The 21341-nt window shown below is 37.9% G+C and overlaps 1 protein-coding gene across 7 annotated transcripts in view; it reads left to right on the top strand.

Moving 5' to 3' along the window:
* LOC124622629 (myosin heavy chain, clone 203-like) overlaps nt 1-21108 on the top strand; it is a 223350-nt gene extending 202242 nt beyond the window's left edge. For all 7 annotated transcript variants that reach the window (XM_047148399.1, XM_047148398.1, XM_047148402.1 and 4 more), the window contains one exon: nt 20536-21108. In XM_047148399.1, the coding sequence (XP_047004355.1) occupies nt 20536-20664 (129 nt within the window). In that variant the 3' untranslated portion in view covers nt 20665-21108. The remainder of the gene's footprint in view (nt 1-20535) is intronic.
* The last annotated feature ends 233 nt before the right edge of the window (nt 21109-21341 follow it).

Raw genomic sequence — 21341 nt, forward strand, 5'->3', positions numbered from 1 at the left:
TGCACATACGGTTCACGTCCACGCTGTCGCGGCATGCTACCAGTGTTAAAGACTGCGATGGAGCTCCGTATGCCACGGCAAACTGGCTGACACTGACGGCGGCGGTGCACAAATGCTGCACAGCTAGCGCCATTCGACGGCCAACATCGCGGTTCCTGGTGTGTCCGCTGTGCCGTGCGTGTGATCATTGCTTGTACAGCCCTCTCGCAGTGTCCAGAGCAAGTATGGTGGGTCTGACACACCGGTGTCAATGTGTTCTTTTTTCCATTTCCAGGAGTGTATTTACGGAACAATGTCTCATGAAAATGTTGAGAAATTCTGTATTGAAATACAAGCCATCGCCCAGTTTTTGAGCTACTCCATGTTTAACCTATTTTTGAGTGAACTATAAGCTATACTGTAGCAATATTCCCTATTACTGTGGTTCTTCAGTATTTCCCAGTGGGTGTGTTCTGTCGGGGTCAGATGAGATGTGACCACCTTGGTGGTGGGTGAAATGGCTGCTGGCAACTCAGGATGGAGTGCGATTTCCCCACCTTGATGTTGGCTGCAGTGGAAGTTGTGACTGGAACTGCACTGCAGAGTCGCAGTGAAACATCTATAGTTAAGGAAGTCTTTTATTTATGAAAATTACAGGGATGGAATCATAGATGAAGAGGAGGTGGTTGTTCTCTGTGAAATAGTCAGCAATGGTTATGCAGCTGATGCCCTGATGTCAGCAGTTGTGTGCCAGGAAGGCAGTGCATGCTGATGGCAGCAGCTACTGGCATCAGTGCAGTCGCAGAGACCTGATGCAAGGCAGTGCATCATCAACAATGTTGGACATAGGCAGCTCCTTGCTGCTTCTTAGTCTAGTGTATGATGCACCAGGATAGACGATATTTAAACTGCAGTGCCTGAAGATGATGGTGTGTGCCCACTTGTGTAATGCTCAGCAACAACATAAGCCTACACAGGATGGAGAACAGCAAAGGTATAAATTAGGTGTATATACTTGAGACTGATTAGTGTTCTCCCCATGGTACCACTTCGGCCCTGAAGTCCTAATAGGCTGGTTTCCAGCTGTAAGTGTTAGGCAATGATGACTTTGTTCATCATGGTTTTCATGTCGAGCCAGCTCTTCCAGACACCCTACTGCTGCTATAAGGCATCCCATCTTCAGCTTTCAGAAGTAGTTGCTAGCATTTTCCACAGTGTCAGTCTACTGAATGAGTGTTCTTGTGTTCTGTGTCACATCGTATTGTCTTCGGGCTGACAGGCAGTTCTCCCTCTGTGACATCATTCTGCTGAATAAATATTGGGCAGTTCATTACACTAGAGTAGATTATGACACATATTCACACCTCCTTTGGAGAAAGCTGATCTTCAGATTGGGACCAGTTTGGATTTCTGAACAAGAAAGATCTCAATACATGATTCATGAGTTGACATAAAAAAAATAGAACGTTTTCCATTTCTCCTTATTCTAATTTAGTATACATTATGTGGTTCATTACCTGTTCACTAATTTTAGTGTTCTTTTGAATCATCATGTAGCAAACTAGCAAAATAAAATTACTTATAATTTTCTCCACTTAACAAATCCCTTAACTGTCATTCAACAGCAAATGGTTCCACTCAGTTAATTTCTCATTATTGACATTTCTCCTTGTTTACCAGATGGTTTCATAACTTTCTGCTTTGGTACATCATGCAGAACTTTGTCTAGGCAACAAAAGTTTCCCTCATCATGTTTTCTCAGAAAACACATCCTTCAATCTAAGTTCACATAAAAATAAATGTGGTATTGTCACAAGAAAGATATTGGCGAGTGTTCCCCTTATTCCCCTTATTTTAATGCCAACTTCAGACTGACAACTTCTTGCAATACTGTGCTTGTTTCTACCTTCACTCACCCAAAACAACTTCCCTGTGCTCTGTGGCACTTTATTACGTGAATTGAACATTAATGATTTTGTATGCAGTTCAAGTGGTTCTACTCTCATGACAGAAGGTGGTTGTGGCAGTGTGTCAGTCACAGCAGTCAGTCTCAGCTGAAGCAATGTCTCCTGGAGTTTGATGGAGTGCTGCCAAAGAACAACTGCACAACATTTTCTTGTACCCACACTACCTATTACATGGCAAGTATCATCAACTTTATGAACCTCCTGATCCTCAGGCACACATTCCTGAAAGGATCCAATCTTGTCAGCCCAACCAGAAGCCTTACTAATGTGGTTCCTCTTCCTTATCTTCCTTCCTTACCCCTTCTGAAGAGGCAGTGCCACCACAGGTGGTGAGGAATCTGCATTCATCAGAAACAAATGTGTCTTTACCACTACATTATCCAAATCATTCACAACATAAGTAACACCATCACTAAACTCCTGTGTATCCCTCGTAGTATTTACAACAAACTGCTATCCACAGCTATACTATGTGTGACACGAAAATTGGTGGTACATGCATTTCCATGTACATCTGCTCCAGGATCTGTGATCTCTATACAACAGCCATTATCACCTATTGGGGTAGATACTACTGCACCTAAGTCAGTATCATCTGTGTTGCTACTAGCACATTTATTTATTTATTTCAGCACATTGCCTATTAATGCCATCTGGCACAGCAGATGATTTAGATTGCATTTTCACGTGATATTGGAGCTGATAATTCTACATTACAACATTAGTACCTTTTGCATCAATTAAACATCTACTGTTTACATCTTTTCCCCTATCTTCTGCTTCCACATAAGCACTACTCTATTTTAATTTCTGAAGACATTATCACTGGATGACCGTACTGACCCCTGTTTTTAACCCAGTTATCACCAAATTCTTCCTGCCTGTTATCTGAATACTCTGGGGCAACTTAACTGTGCAAAGCTAGCTTTCTTTCCTCCATATGCTTTTATTTCCTTAAACATATTCATATTTTCACTGTCTGCTTACAACCATACTATTTCAGCTGCTCAAATTTGTGGAGTTTTGTCAAGGATAGCTCCCTGTGGCAACGAAAAGAAATTGGTTGAACCCATACCAGTTACACAAAAAAACAGCAAATGACATCATCATCATCATCATCTTCATCATTCATCATCATCATTGTCGTCTTTTCAGGGATTAGGCCCTTTGAGCTGAACCAGCTTCAATCCATCTTTCCCTTGGTCTTCCTTGGTCTCTTTGGCCAGTAGGTCTATATGACAATGCCGTTTCTGGAATCCCACATACATCCTGGTTTATCATTTATCAAGGTGTGTGTGTGTGTGTGTGTGTGTGTGTGTGTGTGTGACAGTAGTGCCCTAAGCAATTTCATTTCTGTGGGTTCTGTATGGCTGTGGTTTTTCTGTATTAATGTCCATGTTTCACTGCCATGTAGAAAAATTGGTACTGCCATTACCTTTTACAGCTTCAGCTGCTGCCATCTGCACTGCTTTCAGTGATCTCAAATAGTTCTGCACATTGCATGGTATCTTCACAATTTCTTATTTACATATCTGTCATAATCATAAGAGATATTGCAACCTAAATGATTAAGATGTTGAACCAGTTCTAAAATTCTGCCATCGAAAAAATCATTGCCCTTATGGGGTGTTTGCCGTGGAATATCATGGCTGCTAATTTTGAGGTAGAAATTTTAAAGTTATATTCCGTACAGATTTTATCTAGTAAATAAATAGCTCTTTGAAGACTTTCTTCAGTGTTTTGCATAATCACTTAGTCATCAGCACAAGCTAGAACATTTAAAGTGGTTCTTCCTAATTTAACTGCAGGTGGTGCCTGATATTTTCATCTGTGTAGGATATCGTCCATATAGATGTTAAAAAGTGTGAGCGGTAATACACATCTTTGTCTTACTCCATGATTAACAACTATATTTTTGCCATTGTAATTAGAGAGTGGCCTGTTTAATCATTGTATCCCATTGTTCATTTGTCTACATAATTGGAGGCCTTCTCTATATCTACAAGTGCCATATAGGGGGAAAATTTCATTCCATTTTTCCCCTGTTAGCTGTTTCATAGTAAACAGTTTTTTAATATACCAGCATATAGTTTATACATTAAATTAATATATTTATAATTCCATAGTTTATTTCAACTCCCTCTTTCTTAAATACAGAAGGAAAAAAAATGCTGTTGACCATATATTGGGGTCCTCATTGTAAGCCACCACATGTTTGAAGAAGGTGGAATTTGATTAAAAATCTTTCATTCCTCAAGAATTCTATATTTATCCACTCTGGTCCTGCGATATTTTAGTTCTTTTGTTTTCATATTATAGTCTCTAACTCTCCTAAAGTAAGTCACCATGGCCAAACTACCTTACAAACAGGATAACTGCATTCATAGTGTCCTTAATGAGATATATGTCTGTGTGCACCACATATCTATATGGTACTGTGAATATACATAGTACAGTGGTACATAGCGATGTAGGACAAGTCAAATAATTTGCAATAAATTTTGAACAGAAACTGTTGTGTGGTTTACATTATATAGCAATATAAGCCTAACAAATGGGAAAAACAGTCTGCAAATACACAAATCAAATTTTACACCTACTTTTGACCGAGCGAGGTGGCGCAGTGGTTAGCACACTGAACTCGCATTCGGGAGGATGACAGTTCAATCCCGTCTCCAGCCATCCTGATTTAGGTTTTCCGTGATTTCCCTAAATCGTTTCAGGCAAATGCCGGGATGGTTCCTTTGAAAGGGCACGGCCGATTTCCTTCCCAATCCTTCCCTAACCAAAGCTTGCGCTCCGTCTCTAATGACCTCGTTGTCGACGGGACGTTAAACACTAACCACCACCACCACCACACCTACTTTTGGCCTTGTTTCTACATACATACACACATGTGTAACAGTCCACACAGACACAGAATATACATACAAATTTATATATGAACATTTCTTATTATCACCTTAATTGTATAAATTATTTAAATTTTTTCGCATGTTTACATAGCAGATAAAAATTAATCAACACTATAGTAGCAATTCCATAGCAAGTAGTCACTCACTGTAGTTTTGGATTTATGCAAGCCAGTTATCACCTTAATTTTGAGGTAGTTTGTTGAACAGTTTTTTTCCTGCTTTCAGGGGTCTTTTTTTTAGTGTTGTGTGTGCAAGCAGCCCATGTAAATCTTGAATGTTCCTTGAATAGTATGAACGGATTTTGGTCTTTTGGAGCAATCTTGCTGTTGTCATTTGTGATTTTTCTATATAAACATTATTGTTTCTAAGATATATAGGCATGGTAATGGAAGAATATGAAGCTTCTTAAATGAAGGTTTGCATGAAAATCGAGTTGCTGTGCCTTCCATGGCTCTTATAATTTTTTTTTTGTGCAATGAAACAACTTTTTCTGGGTGGTGAATTTTGCTAGCAAATTAAACAATATCTTAGCAGTGTTTCTGCTTGAGTATAGTACACATTTTTTATGACTTGCATTGATGTGCATCCAGCAGGAATTTTAATACTATAACAAATGGTATGTAATTTATTACTCAGGTGGTGTGTGTTGTTCTGCCATCTCAGGTCACCTTGGATACAAACTCCCAGAAATTTGGTGCTATTTACAGTTTCAAATCTTTTGCTCAACAGTTCTGTTGTTTCAGGTAGAGGCTGTTTAATCTGCACTGTGTGTAGAGGCACAGTGTTGTTTTCTGTGTGTGTATTATTAAGTTGTTCATTGCGAACCATTCTGATACATGTGAAGTGCTCTTTTTTATTTCATTTTGGAGTTCGTATGGGGTCTTTCCTTTGATAATAATGATACTCATGCCTTCTTTCATGCCATATATTTAGACGTGGGCAACATCAGGGATCTCAGATAGCTTATCATAGAGTTTTTCAATCTCTTCTTTTCTGGACTATAAATTCCTACTATCATCAATGCAGTGTTGGCAAATTAGACTTTTGCTGGCAAGATCTTAAAAACTAACATTCATGTAGAAACTCCTCCTAAACTTTGTACATACAAAACAATGTTTTCCAAATCAGCCCTGCATCAGTTTAAATCCCAGCTAGAATATGAAGATTGGAGGGAAGTCTATGCAGAAACCAACGCAAATCAGAAATTTATCAAGTTAATGTCAATTTTTAAACTCAGATTTGAAGAGATGTTTCCCAAAACTCTTTATCAAATTAAAACTACAAAGAGAAATCAGTGGGTGACTACAGGTATCAAAAAATCCTCAGAAACTCTTAGATATCTCAACTCCATAAAAAATAATCAATCTAACCCAGAAGTTCTGCAATCCTACAAAAAGTACAGGAAAATTTACAGAAAGGTGTTGCTAGCCGCAAAAAAACTTTCAAGCTGAAAACAAGAGCAAAGCAGCCTGGAACATCGTCAAACAGGAAACATCTAACTCTGCTAAAAAGGACCTCAATTCACATATTAAAAACAAACATGTACCAGTAGGTAACCCTAAAAAATTAGCTGATTTTATAAACTCATATTTCAGTAGTATTGCAAAAAAATTACAGCAGAAATTTCCAGATACGTATGATTTACCTACTCAGAACCGGCCAACAAACTCAATGGTGCTCTTGCCAACTACAGAAAGGGAAGTGGCACTAGTAGTACACCAACTAAAAAATAAAACTTCAGTAGGACTTGATGAAATCCCAGTCTGCGTAATTAAAGATTGTATAGACTCCATAAAGGGCCCATTAACAGACATAATTAATGAATCTTTCGAATCTGGATACTTTCCGGAGTACCTAAAACAAGCAAAAGTTATACCTATCCTTAAAAACGGAGATGTGGAAAATGTAGAGAACTACAGGCCGATCTCTATACTGTCTATCATTTCTAAAATAATAGAAATACTAGTCAAAAAGAGACTGCTAAATTACCTGAATAAATATAATCTTCTTTCCAATGACCAATTTGGTTTTAGGCCCGGAAAAGGCACACAACATGCTATAGCACAGTTCACTAAAGTAATTTTAGAAGCACTGGACAAAGGTGAAAATGTAAGTGGTATCTTTTTAGACTTGTCCAAGGCCTTTGATACAGTTGACCACAAAATCTTACTTCATAAATTAGGGCAAATAGGAATAAGAGGTGTGACAAAGAAGAGGTTCAAATCATACTTGGAAAACAGAGTTCAACGAGTTGAGATATCACAAGTTTCAAACAATTCCCTTATAAAACACCTGTCTGACCCAGAAAATGTGAATATAGGCGTCCCACAGGGAAGTGTATTAGGCCCAATATTGTTTCTTATATTCATTAACGACTTCCCACAAAGTATCAGACATGGCGAAAAAATACTTTTTGCTGATGACAGCAACATAGTAATAACAGGTGAAAATCCAACACAACTGTCAGAAAGAGCAAACGAGGCTCTCAATGATATCCACAACTGGTCATTAAAAAATAAAGTAACCCTAAATGTAAAGAAAACTAACTATATTAACTTCCATTTGAACAAAAAACACAATGCCACTAGAATAAAAGTTAATAATAATGAATTAGAATGTGTAACAAGTACCAAATTCTTAGGGATGAATGTAGACAGCCAACTGAAATGGACAAACCATGTCAACATTTTGGCAAAGAAATTATTCACAGCATGCTATGCTCTTAGAATCCTTGCACCGGTATGCTATAATACCTGTCTTAAAATAACATATTATGGATATCTACACTCAGTCCTCAGCTATGGGATCATGTTTTGGGGAACAAGTGCCAGTAACATACAAACTGTGTTCAAAGTACAAAAAAGAGCCATAAGGATAATAACAAATAGCAACAACAGGGCCCACTGTCTAGAATTATTTAGAAAGCTAGGAATTCTAACTGTTTCTTGTGAGTATATCTTTCAGAACATAATGTTCATTAAGAAAAATCTCAACATGTACAACACAAACAGCTTAATACATGACCATGAAACAAGAGCTTGTCACCACCTCCATCTAGATAGAAAGAACAAGGCAAAGATGCAAAAAAGTATATTTTACAATGGGATAAAACTGTACAACAAATTACCACAAGAAATTAAAGAAATAAATGAGCCCCTCACTTTCAGACAAAAGCTTAAAACCTTTTTAGTAAGTAAAAGTTGTTATACTGTTAAAGAATATTTAACATAGATGTAGATTATTAGCAACGTATGACATTATCACCAAAATATTATGTAATTATAAATATGTGTATGGCTAGTTATAAAAACTACACAAAATATGAGAAACCTGTTTAAAAATATGAGAAACCTGTTTAATTGTAAATGTAAATGTGTGCTCATGTGTTGTAATCTGACAACATCCATACAATATTTATTGTTCCACGGATGAATAAATAAATTAAAAAAAAAGTAAATGTACACAAGCTGGAAATAATTTTAATCATTGTTGGTATCCCAGGTAAGAGTTAAATGAGTTTGTGACCATTTATGGCCTGCGCTAACTTTTGAGGGCCAAAAAAACACAAATTTTTGGGACTTTTTCAGTGTTTTGCTAATAACTCGAAAATGATACATCCTAAAGAAATGTTACAAAACACAAGACTGGAAGAGCATCAAATTTCATATTGAATGACCTACTTAAAAGTTAAAATCATTTTACCCATTTGGCTGTAATTGATTATCAAAGATTGGCAACTTTTACCAACTGAAGTGAGTTGTGCTCGTGTTCCAACACCTGTAACCCAAAACCACTATTCCAAATGGAAAACATCATTTATGAAAGTTATAGAGCATCAAATTCTGCATAAAGAGAGCTCCCAAATTTTAAAATTCACTGCTGTGCAAAGACACAAATAAAAATGTTAAAGTGTTCATAGCACTATATTCATGCTAAGACTTATTTCTGAAGTCAAATTACTTTTGAACACCAAATAACCCACATTCGTCTAAATGTTCAATTTTAACAGCAGTTTAGTTAGATAACTATCTACCTAGGTAGGTATTAATATTAATTACTTAACATGCCAGCCCAAGATGATAAGAAACAAGTTAGAAAAAAATGAAAAACATTTGAAATGAAAGGTTTTATTAATGGAAAAATAATTCAATTATAATATAAAATTGGTGAGAGATAATTTTTTTACAAAGTTCTTTAAGCAGTTATTGCTCTGTATTTGCATTCATTTAAATTTTTTTTTGTGTCTTTCTGCATTTTGGGGAAGATGGTCTTTGGGATAAAATGTCATCGTTCAGTCCTCTGTCGTTTTCTGGCATGGAAACTAAACTGATTTTCTCCTCACTGATGTCAGTCTCATCATTGATTTGTGTCAAATTAATGAAGATGTCCTCATCTGTTAATGAGTTAAGGCTTTAAAGCCCCTTGCAAGTGCTGCATATGGCTGAGCACTTTATAGACTCTTTCTTGCAGGAAGAAACTGCTTGACATACCTTGAAGCACATGCATGGTGTTGTGTTGAGTAGTTCCTGGAGCACTAGTAGTTGCAATGTGGATCAAATCTTTTTTTTTTTTTTTTTCCTTCACCCCCATTCAGTGGATCCAGCTGATTGTTCTCCAGAAGTGAACCTGTAAGTAGACTCTGAGGGAGCGCTGGTGAGTGGTGGTTTCAGTGGGTGGTAAACATGCCAAATTGATTTTTGCGTGAAACTCTCTGAAAAGTTACAGATGAATTCCATTCAAAAGTTTGGAGTTGCCACCATGTACAAACACACAATGAACTTCACTCATTTCAGTGACTTTATTAGGAGGGGTGCTGGGATCCATGAAATTTGAGGCAATATGTTGGAGGTTCACATTCTTTTGAAACATGTTTATAAATTAGATTTTGCCCTGTCAAAAAAATTTATATGTGGTGTCTTACCCACTGAAGGCATGAAGAAATAACACATTTTTTTGGCTTCTTGAGAGAGCTTAGAACTGTGGAGGGTATAAACGTATGTGTCTTGGTTGCCTTTTCCAGGTTTCATAAGGAAGATATTGGTGACGGGTTCTTTTTACTCACTACTATCAGCTATGTGGTCAGTCAGCAGGACCAAAAAATCAGTATCTTCCCTGACAATGGAAGACTTTGCCTCCGTGCCTCGACTTTCCTATGGCTGTACCAACAATCAAGGGGTCTGCTTCCTCAGTGGCCTGATTGACCTGATATCCTTCCATATAATTTTCTGTATGTTGAGATAAGATATTTCTTATTAATTTTGTTTAGTAAGAAACATTTTTTGGCATAGTTGGTGACATTGTCTCTTCAAGTAAAACAGTATCGGGCACATGCAGCAATTTTCATGCTTATGTAAACTGTCTCCTTGGGGTACCCATCAAACACTGTGATATATTTGCAACCAAAGTGCTTTTTGATGTAGTTGACATACCTTTTAAGAACTGAGGAAAACACTTCATCAGTGTTCCACACAACTCAGTGTAAGAGAAACACATGGTCAAGGACAGTGTTCAGTATTCAGAGTTCGTCCTGAGCTATTGGTTCTGCTAGCAGTCTCCCTAATCTGTTGGCGTCTGTCAGATCCTGAGCTGAATGATGTGCTTTGAGAAAGTCTGTGTTGTTTGTGATTTTAACACTGACTTGATTGAATGGTTTAAAAATATTGATTTTCTTGTCTTGCACATTAGTTTGCCATCATCAGAAAGAGTTAATGGTTTTGGGGCTAACTCAGAGGCCCTTTTGTGATTACCACAAACATAAGTAATTAACATGAAACTCTATAAATTATCTACTGGAATAATTTCATTAATAAATAGAACTGTCTATCTGGGTAGATTGGTACCTAACTAAATTAACCTTATATTTGAATATTTGGACTAATGTGGATTATTTGGCATCCAAAAGTAATTTGACTTCATCACAAAAAAAGTCTTATCAGGAATGTAGTGCTATGAATACTTTGTTGTTTTTATTTGTATCTTTGCAAAGAGCAAGTGAATTAAAAAATTTAGGAGCTCTTTTCTTAGAACTATGACTTAGAACTTTATCACAACTCGCATTCTGCAAACTTGGTAAAAATTGCTGACCTCTGATGATTAATTGCAGCTGAGCAGCTGAACCAATTTTAACTTGTAGTTAAATCATTCTACACAAAATCTGATGCTCGTTCAAATTGACGTTTTATAAAATTTCTACAGAATGTATCATTTTTGTGTTATAAACGAGAAACTGTAAACAAGTCCAAAAATTTTGTGGTTTTTCCACCCTTAAAAGTTTAGCACAAGCCAAAAAAAGTTGCAAACTCATTTATCTGTTATTTGGGATGCTTAACATTGATTAAAATTATTTCCAGCTTGTGCGTATTTACTGGCCAGTGTGACTTTTTTGGGCTAGTATGTCCTCTATGCATTTTAAAATAAACTCACGTAGGTCTGTTGCTATAAAAGGTATATGCTGTTAACCTTTTTTTCCATTTCTGATCTATCATTGCAGAAATTGCTGCTTGAGCTCTTATATTTTGTTCCACTCTGCTATATAATAATGTACATTGGTTTAGATCTACTCTTCCTTGTAATTTCATTTTTATTTTTCTTAATAGTGCTATATTATCTTCTTCTTTAATTCTGTAACTAAACTTCTATTGTGTAGATACCTCTGACATTCCAGGCTGCTAAATTCAGTTTGTCTGCAGTTTCAAATCATTTGGCTTTATCCTTCCTGAGGTTGTGTCCATTAAATTTGCTCAGGTTTCCTATTACTTAGTGCTTATTAGAGAAGTTCTTTCATTTGAATGACGTGCCACCCACACACACAATTCCCAACTTGGAGAGTCGGGGAGATTTCTGTTGGGGCCTCCTACCCTTAGATGGTTACTTTTCTTACACCTACAGAATCCTCTTCCTGGGCTGTTTTTGAAGCTTACTTCTCCTCCCCATGACAAGGTCTGTTGCTTCCATTCCTTAAGATGCAATGGTGAATTTGTCGTTCCATCTCACTATGCAGATATGTTATAGTCTTCACTAGTAAACCTGGGCAAGGGACTGTTTTCCAAGAGAACCAGGGGAAGTAGAAGATGAAGAGGAAAATTGAAAACACCCGCAGGCCTTAAACAAGATAGAAAAGAAAACGTAAGAAGTCTAACAAGTAATGCAAGCAGTGTCAGACTTAGCTAAGGGGCCAAGTGGTTGCCGCCCACCTAGTCCCAGAGACTAATCACTGCCTGGTCTCTCATGTCCAAACCACTCTGGCATAGGTGACCCTTCTAGGAGTGTGGCTTCTACTAGCACAGCTCCCATACCATAGCTTTGTGGATCATTGAAACACAAAAATCACCTCACCAACATTAAGGTGGTCATCTATGAGGAGGAACAAATGACAAGAGAACAAAATAGAATGACAAGCAGGACCCTTAAATGTACTATTAACATACCACTTCCTATTAAAATCTAATCTTTCCACCTCAATAGCTGCTCGTGTTTACTACTGTACATGCTTCACAACTGTTAGCCATACCTCTAGCTCACAACAAGGTGTGTTGCCCATTCCAGATGCCACAAACTAGTATATTACATTTCTTACAGTTCTCAGCACTAAAACATAACAGGAAATGCTTTCAGTTCTTGCTATGAATTATTAACCATCTTGAATTTGAACACTGATGTGCCTCATGCCTGTAGTGTTGGCATATATTTCGTGTAACAGACATAGATTGAGCCCAAGGCAACTTATGGCATGATAAACAGCACTGATTGTGTCCTACTGGTGTATACTATTATAGTCTTCTCTGGGATTACCGCTGACCTGAGACAAGTCAGCAAACCCTTCTTCTTTCAGAAACTGCACTTCACATCTTATGGCAATCAATTCCTCCACCAAGTCCATGCACAAGAACATAAGAGGATCACAAAAGCTGCTGGTTCATTCACCACACTTGCAGTGTTCAAGCTGGCAACCACATGTGTGTGGATAGACTGCATTTAAACTACTGTGCCCAGCACAACTGAAGACAATGGCATGTGCCCGCCCAATGCAATATCGTTGCAACAATGTAGGGCTGTATGTGCTGGAGAACAGTATCAATTTAGTGGGGCTACTAGCTGGCCCAGACACAAACCTGCAACTCAGCAGGAAGGTGCTGCATCACACTCTAAGTTATACTTGATTACTCTTTCAAGTTTTCTTAATTGAGTACAAGAGAAACATTATCAAAATTGAAAAAAAACTTTCTCCAGAAGAGAGTCTAATCTTTAGTGTGTGTGTGTGTGTGTGTGTGTGTGTGTGTGTGTGTGTTTTACAGTCCATCTAAACTAAATTTCATTATTAGACACAAATGTAATTAAAGGGTAACTTTATTGAGAAGTGAGTATAACAATTTTGATGCAAGTTTCAAATTTATTACTGATTACAGTTGAAGAATTGATACCTCATTGACTTCAGCTGTGTTACTCATGAAGATAATTCCACATTGTGATACTGAATAAAAGTATGTGAAATAAGTTAACATTTTTGTCCCCTATTCAACAAATAAAAAATTCTTTTAACCCTTTGACTGCTGTGGATGTCCTAACATGAACTGCTATAATTGTCAGCTGGTGCTATAAATATCTTACCACATTATGATGTTCACCTGCACTATTTCTTCGTTGATGGCTGTGATGATGAATCATATTGTGGACTGTCAGTAAAATATCTCTGGTAAATGGTGTGGTTGCCAGATGTGGTTCTCAGTGTCTACGTACTGCGTTGCTACACTGTCTGAAAAAATAGGGCGTGGAAGTGTAGTATTGACTACTGTAAATGATGTAGCTGAAAGGTACAAGTTGCATTTCACAGTTCTTTACTTTCACTGTTCACAACCCCTCCCCCCCTCCCCCCCCCCCCCCCCCAATAATACACAGTTATATGGCCAGTGCACTTTTGTTTAACTTTTGATAAGCCTCATTAATAATTTGCAGGCAAACATCCACATACTGCTGCAATAGTTTACTATTGAACATCTAAGAGCAGTAAAAACCTAACCACACAGCTCTTGACGAATAACAAGGTACATATGGAACAAACACAGTCATTGTTTTAATACACAGCCTAATTGTGTTACACTTATTTCACAGATGCATTGCTGATGATCTAACCTATACAGGTTCCTCATCTGAAACTCTGTCAGGGAATGACTGTCTCAGGACCAAAAATTGGGCCCTTATACATCCTCACAATAATAGGTACTGAAACTACACATTGTTTGATGTTTAATTTACAGAAATTACAATTAAAATGTAATTCATTCAATTAACTGAATACATCAAAAAATTAGTTCTTTTTAACTGTTTCTTCTATGACAAGAATTAGGCTGAATTATTTGTTTAAATGATGATATTAACAGATATCATTATGCAAACAATACTTTTGACAAAACTGTTAATTACTTTGGAATTAATTAAGGGCTGGCTTGCTAGCATGGATCATGTTCATCTGTATGTTGCCCACAAGGTTGGGAGTGGCTTAGGGATGGACTAAGATGATGTGGAGGTTGGGAGGGTGATGGAACACCACTTTAGGAGGGGTGGGAAGTATCTTGGGTAGGATGTTGCTCATTTCAGGGCAGGATGATAGGTAATTAAAGCTCTGGTGAAGGATGTGGTTCAGTTGTTACAGTCTAGGGTGGTACTGGGTGTACTGGGTGATGAAGGGGTTGTGGTTGGTTCTTGACGGTGATGGGAGGATTTAGGGTGTGAGTGGAAATCAGTGGGAGATCTGTTTGCAGACTAGGTCTGGGGGGATAGTGCCGGTCTGTGAAGGCCTTGGTGAGACCCTCAGCATATTGAACAAGGGAGTTCTTGTCACTGTAGATATGCCATCCTTGGGTGGCCAGGCGGTATGGGAGGGATTTTTTGATGAGAAAGGGATGACAGCTATAAAACTGCAGATACTGTTGGTGGTTGGTGGGTGGACAGAGGTGCAGATGGTGCCATCAGAGAGGAGGAGGTCAACATCTAAGAAGGTGGCACACTGGGTTAACAAATTTTTCTTCTTCAGAAACACTTTCCTTGCCATTGCCAGTCTACATTTTATATCATTTCTACTTCAATCATCATCAGTTATTTTGCTCCCCAAATAGCAAAACTCCTTTACTACTTTAAGTGTCTCATTTCCTAATCTAATTCCCTCAGCATCATCCAACTTCATTCAACTGCATTCCATTATCCTCGTTTTGCTTTTGTTGATGTTCATCTTATATCCTCCTATCAAGACACTATCCATTCCGTTCAACTGCACTTCTAAGTCCTTTCCTGTCTCTGACATAATTACAATGTCATCGGCGAACCTCAAATTTTTTATTTCTTCTCCATGGATTTTAATAACTACTCCGAACTTTTCTTTTGTTTCCTTTATTGCTTGCTCAATATACAGATTGAATAACATCGGGGATAGGCTACAACCCTGTCTCACTCCCTTCCCAACCACTGCTTCCCTTTCATACCCCTCGACTCTTATAACTGCCATCTGGTTTCTGTACAAATTGTAAATAGCCTTTCGCTCCCTGTATTTTACCCCTGCCACCTTCAGAATTTGAAAGAGAGTATTCCAATCAACATTGTCAAAAGCTTTCTCTAAGTCTACAAATGCTAGAAACGTAGGTTTGCCTTTCCTTAATCTTTCTTCTAAGATAAGTCATAGGGTCAGTATTGCCTCACATGTTCCAACATTTCTACGGAATCCAAACTGATCTTCCCCAAGGTCGGCTTCTATCAGTTTTTCCATTCGTCTGTAAAGAATTCACATTAGTATTTTGCAGCTGTGACTTATTAAACTGATAGTTCGGTAATTTTCACATCTGTCAACACCTGCTTTCTTTGGGATTGGAATTATTATATTCTTCTTGAAGTCTGAGGGTATTTCGCCTGTCTCATACATCTTCCTCACCAGATGGTAGAGTTTTGTCAGGACTGGCTCTCCCAAGGCTGTCAGTAGTTCTAATGGAATGTTGTCTACTCCGGGGGCCTTGTTTTGACTCAGGTCTTTCAGTGCTCTGTCAAACTCTTCATGCAGTATCATATCTCTCATTTCATCTTCATCTACATCCTCTTCCATTTCCATAATATTGTCCTCAAGTACATCTCCCTTGTATAGACCCTCTATGTACTCCTTCCACCTTTCTGCTTTCCCTTCTTTGCTTAGAACTGGGTTTCCATCAAAGCTCTTGATATACATGCAAGTGGTTCTCCTTTCTCCAAAGGTCTCTTTAATTTTCCTGTAGGCAGTATCTATCTTGCCCCTAGTGAGACAAGCCTCTACATCCTTACATTTGTCCTCTAGCCATCCCTGCTTAGCCATTTTGCACTTCCTGTCGATCTCATTTTTGAGACGTTTGTATTCCTTTTTGCCTGCTTCATTTACTGCATTTTTATATTTTCTCCTTTCATCAATTAAATTCAATATTTCTTTTGTTACCTAAGGGTTTCTACTAGCTCTCGTCTTTTTACCTATTTGATCCTCTACTGCCTTCACTATTTCATCCCTCAAAGCTACCCATTCTTCTTCTACTGTATTTCTTTCCCCCATTCCTGTCAATTGTTCCCTTATGCTCTCCCTGAAACTCTGTACAACCTCTGGTTCTTTCAGTTTATCCAGGTCCCATCTCCTTAAATTCCCACTTTTTTGTAGTTTCTTCAGTTTTAACCTACAGTTCATAACCAATAGATTGTGGTCAGAGTCCACATCTGCCCCTGGAAATGTCTTACAATTTAAAACCTGATTCCTAAATCTCTGTCTTACCATTATATAATCTATCTGATACCTTTTAGTATCTCCAGGGTTCTTCCATGTATACAACCTTCTTTCATGATTCTTAAACCAAGTGTTAGCTATGATTAAGTTATGCTCTGCGCAAAATTCTACCAGGCGGCTTCCTCTTTCATTTCTTAACCCCAATCCATTTTCACCTACTATGTTTCCTTCTCTCCCTTTTCGTACTCTTGAATTCCAGTCATCCATGACTATTAAATTTTTGTCTCCCTTCACTACCTGAATAATTTCATTTATCTCATCATACATTTCATCAATTTCTTCGTCATCTGCAGAGCTTATAAACTTGTACTACTGTGGTAGGCAAGGGCTTCATGTCTATCTTGGCCACAATAATGCGTTCACTATGCTGTTTGTAGTAGCTTACCCGTTCTCCTATTTTTTTATTCATTATTAAACCTACTCCTGCATTATCCCTATTTGATTTTGTATTTATAACCCTGTATTCACCTGACCAAAAGTCTTGTTCCTCCTGCCACCGAACTTCACTAATTCCCGCTATATCTAACTTTAACCTATCCATTTCCCTTTTTAAATTTTCTAACCTACCTGCCCGATTAAGGGATCTGACATTCCACGCTCTGATCCGTAGAATGCCAGTTTTCTTTCTTCTGATAACAAGGGGCAGAGTTTGGAAAAATCACCCAGAACTGCTCATCCCATCTGATACGTCTCCTCTTACCTTCAGGAGGTGAAATTCTAAGTAGAAACTACCATATAAAAATACTGAGTAGTCTGTCTCTCCTAACCTTCGCAAACCTAGTGCTCTTATCATTCCTACGGAAAGGACTCACAGTTCTAAAAGCTAGTATAGTTTTTTTTATACCTGTATAAGATTCAGTTTTGGCTTTTTATTCTCCTGAACACTAAATACAGTAACTTAATACATGACATTTTATTTAGTGTGTTGGCATTAACCTCTATTCATGGTTCATTGTAATTTTACCTACACACTAAATTTGTCTAAATCACAATTTGTGTTATTCCTTATGGCACATTTTTGTAATAGCCATCATCAGATCTTATGTGCCATCAATGTATAGTGGTTAAAGAAAATAGTCAATTACAACAATAATTGTCTAGCCCATTTAACTACTATGCTACAAGAATTCGAGTCCTTGGAAATTGCGGAGAAAATCTGAGGGCTATACCCAAAACTTGTCATTGGGTAAACTTTAACAATGGTAAAATACAGGATGGAATAAAGTCAATATTATGAAAAGGACAGATTGTTACTCACCACATAGCAGAAGTGTTTAATTGCAGACAGGCAGAATAAAAAGACTGCCAAACAGGTAAACTTTGGGTTAAAAGGCCTTCTTTTGAATTAGACAACATACACACACACATATTCATGCAAATGCAACTCACACTTTCAGGACCACTGTCTCTTGCTGCTGAGATCTGACTGTGAGTAACTGTGCATGATGGGAGAAGTGATCTGGGTGGTGGGTGTAAGGAGAAGGCTGGGGTGGGAAGGGAGAGAGATAAAAGGGTAGGGGTGGGGATGGTAAAATGCTGCTTGTGAGAGCATACAGGGATGAGGTGGAGAGAGGTTAGGACAGCTAGGTGCAGTCAGGAGGTTTGAGGGAGGTTGGGGGGGGGGGGGGGGGAGGAGGAGTGGAAAAAGAGAGCAGTAAAAAGACAGTTGGTGTGTTGGTGAAATAGAAGGCTGTGTAGTGCTTGAGAGGGAATAAGGAAGGGGACAGCTGCATGAAGGACAATGACTAACAAAGGTTAAGGTTTGGAGGGTAGGATATATTGCAGGGAGAGTTCCCATCTGCACAGTTCAAAAAAGCTGGTGTTCGTAGACAGGATGGCACAGCCTATGGACCAGTAACTGAAATGAGAAATGTTGTGTTGGGCAGCATGCTCAACAAGGGTGGACCAACTGTTCCTTGTCCACAGTTTGTCAGTTTTGAGTACATCTCGTCGTGCCCTGAAATGAGGAATGTCCTACCCACTATCCATCCCACCCCTCCTACAGTAGTATTCTGCTGCTCACCGAACCTATACAACATCCTCTTCCATTCCTACACAATTCCTGCTTCCATCCCCATGCCTCATGCCGCATTGCCCCAGTATGCTCCCACAAGCAGCACTCTACCTTCTGCACCCATAGCCTGCTATCCCTTGCCCTCTCCATCTCAGCCTCCTCCTTTCCCCCAACCACACAGACTGCTTCCCCCATTATGTGCAGTTGCTTGTAGTCAAACCATGGCAGCCAGAGACAGTGGTCTTGTGTTTGTGAGCTTCGTTTGCTTGAGTGTATGTGTGTACGTTTTTTAATCCAGAAAAAGGCCTTACTTGTTTAGTAGTCTTTTTGTTGTGCCTGTCTGCAACTATATGGTGAGTATCAATCTGTCCTTCTCATAATATTGATGCTTTTGATTCAGTGTAATAAACATGTTGCAGTGTACACAACTTGTGTGTGTAGATGCTTAAGAAGATCACTGATATCTATAAGGATTTTGTTTTCTATATTGTGAACATTATTATTTATCTGAAATTGCATAATATGATTTTTTGTGAGGTTGGGATTTACCATAAATGATTTACTGAGAACAAGTTATAGACATGCAAACAATTATGTTAGCTGAATTTAGAGGTGTGACTAATATATTCACTGCATTAGCAAACATTAAAGTCTCTGAACTGCTCCATTCTGTTATGCATTCTCTACCTCCATCACAATGATATAAAATGTTCATTGTTACATCGCAGTCTTTGCAGAGTCAAGTTTAAGTTGGATCATTTGATAAGTACAACTTCTGCCAATAAGCATGTCACTTTAAGCATTAGTTTATCCACTGAAGCCTTGGACATTGAAAGATCAGAGAATAGAATCCAGTCTTGATCACAATAGATAATACATGTTGTTCTGGCTTTGCCTGTGGCTATCTTCTGACTTGGCAGTTCACAAAAATATACACTGTCATATTGTGACTATGAATAAAATTGAAACTTCCTGTCTCATTAAACTGGTGTGTTGAACTAGGACTTGAGCCTGGGACCTGTTTTCATACACAGGCAAGTCTTCTACTGACTGAGCTATCCAAGCATGATTCATGACATCTCACCCTCCCGGATTTACTCTCTCTTGCCTTCCAAACTTCACAGAAACCCTTGTGCTTACTTTGCAGGCCTAGCACTCTTGGAGGAAAGGATACTGTAGAGAAGTGGTTCAGTCACAGGAAATTGTTTACCCAATGAGTTTTCACTATGCAGAAGAGTGTGTGCTGATTTGAAACTTCATGGCATATTAAAACTATGTGTCCGACTGACACTAAAACCTGGGACATTTGATTTTCACAGGCTACTGTTTCTTCGTTCCATGAGTGCTGGTCTCAGAAGATATGCAGGAGAACATCTGTTAAATTTGTAACGTTTGTAAGATGGAGAGAGATACTGGCTGCAATAAATCTGTGAGGGTGGGTCATGAGTGGTGCTCTGCATGCAATTCTGGAAATGAAAACATTGTTTAATGAAAGAGTTAAAAGCTGCTTCTGGTCACACACACACACACACACACACACACACACACACACGACAGAGACAGAGATTGATATAGGCTTTCGTATAAAAGTTGTTATATATGATCACTAGTTTTCACCTTCATGTTCTACATGATTCATAATGTAGGCTAAATTACAATGTAAGTTTAGAGCTTTATTTATAAAATGTTTTTCTTTATTTTTTAGCAAATTTTGATGTAACTGGATTAAGTCAAACAGAAGTTGGTATTTAAATCTTTATCAAAAAATATTTATTTCCTGTGTACTGCATGTACAACTACGGGGGAAGGGTGTGGGGGGCATGAGCAGAGTCTAATAATAGTGTGCACGTGAAGTGATACTATTATTTTGTGTTTTAGGGACTTGCATCACGATCTTTCTACAGTCAGCATACTGGATACAAGGAGGGATTCACGAAGGCTGAAGTGCATGCTGAAAATGATCAGCAAGAACGTTGCTCAAACATATTCAGTGCTTTACAATCTTAGTAATTTTTTTTTTTCTTTTTATGCAGTGCAGTTTGACTGATAGAGATTCATATAATGACAATTTTAAAATACAATCTTTTGCAACGGGTATGGCAAGGTAGTTTTTTGTTGTATTGTCCAGTGATCCAGATGTTGGAATAGATTCTTTTAAATTCTGCCAGTGGAATGTATGTAATGATTATACACTTGTGATAATGTTACTTCTCATTCACATTCACTAATTTTATTTTGCAACTACATTGTTTGTTGGGAATGGTGCTAAACAGCTCAAAGTTGTTTGGGCAAATTGTTTATAAATCATTGTATAACATCTCATTTTGGGATCTAGAGTTTGACTTCAAATCTAAACAAGTTACTCGTTGTTGCTATCTTTTTATCAATAAATATTCTTATTAATATTGAATTATTATTAATTTCATTAAAGGCTTTGATGTAATAAGAAAATCCTCTTTTTATTTCAGTGTTGTAACTTTTACAGATTACTGGCCATAATAAAAACTTTGTAGAAGACTGTGGCTGACTAATAGTGCATGGTATTCAAGGAAGTCTGATAGGCAAATCCATGAAACTGTTCAGTCAGTTTGTTTACATTTTTACAATTTTTTGGCTCCAATGTTACTCAATCCTAATAATCAAAAATCTGTATGTAAATGTCAAATGATCCTTTTCATTGTGTC

Source organism: Schistocerca americana, chromosome 7, assembly GCF_021461395.2.
Source record: "Schistocerca americana isolate TAMUIC-IGC-003095 chromosome 7, iqSchAmer2.1, whole genome shotgun sequence".
NCBI classification, from domain to species: domain Eukaryota; kingdom Metazoa; phylum Arthropoda; class Insecta; order Orthoptera; family Acrididae; genus Schistocerca; species Schistocerca americana.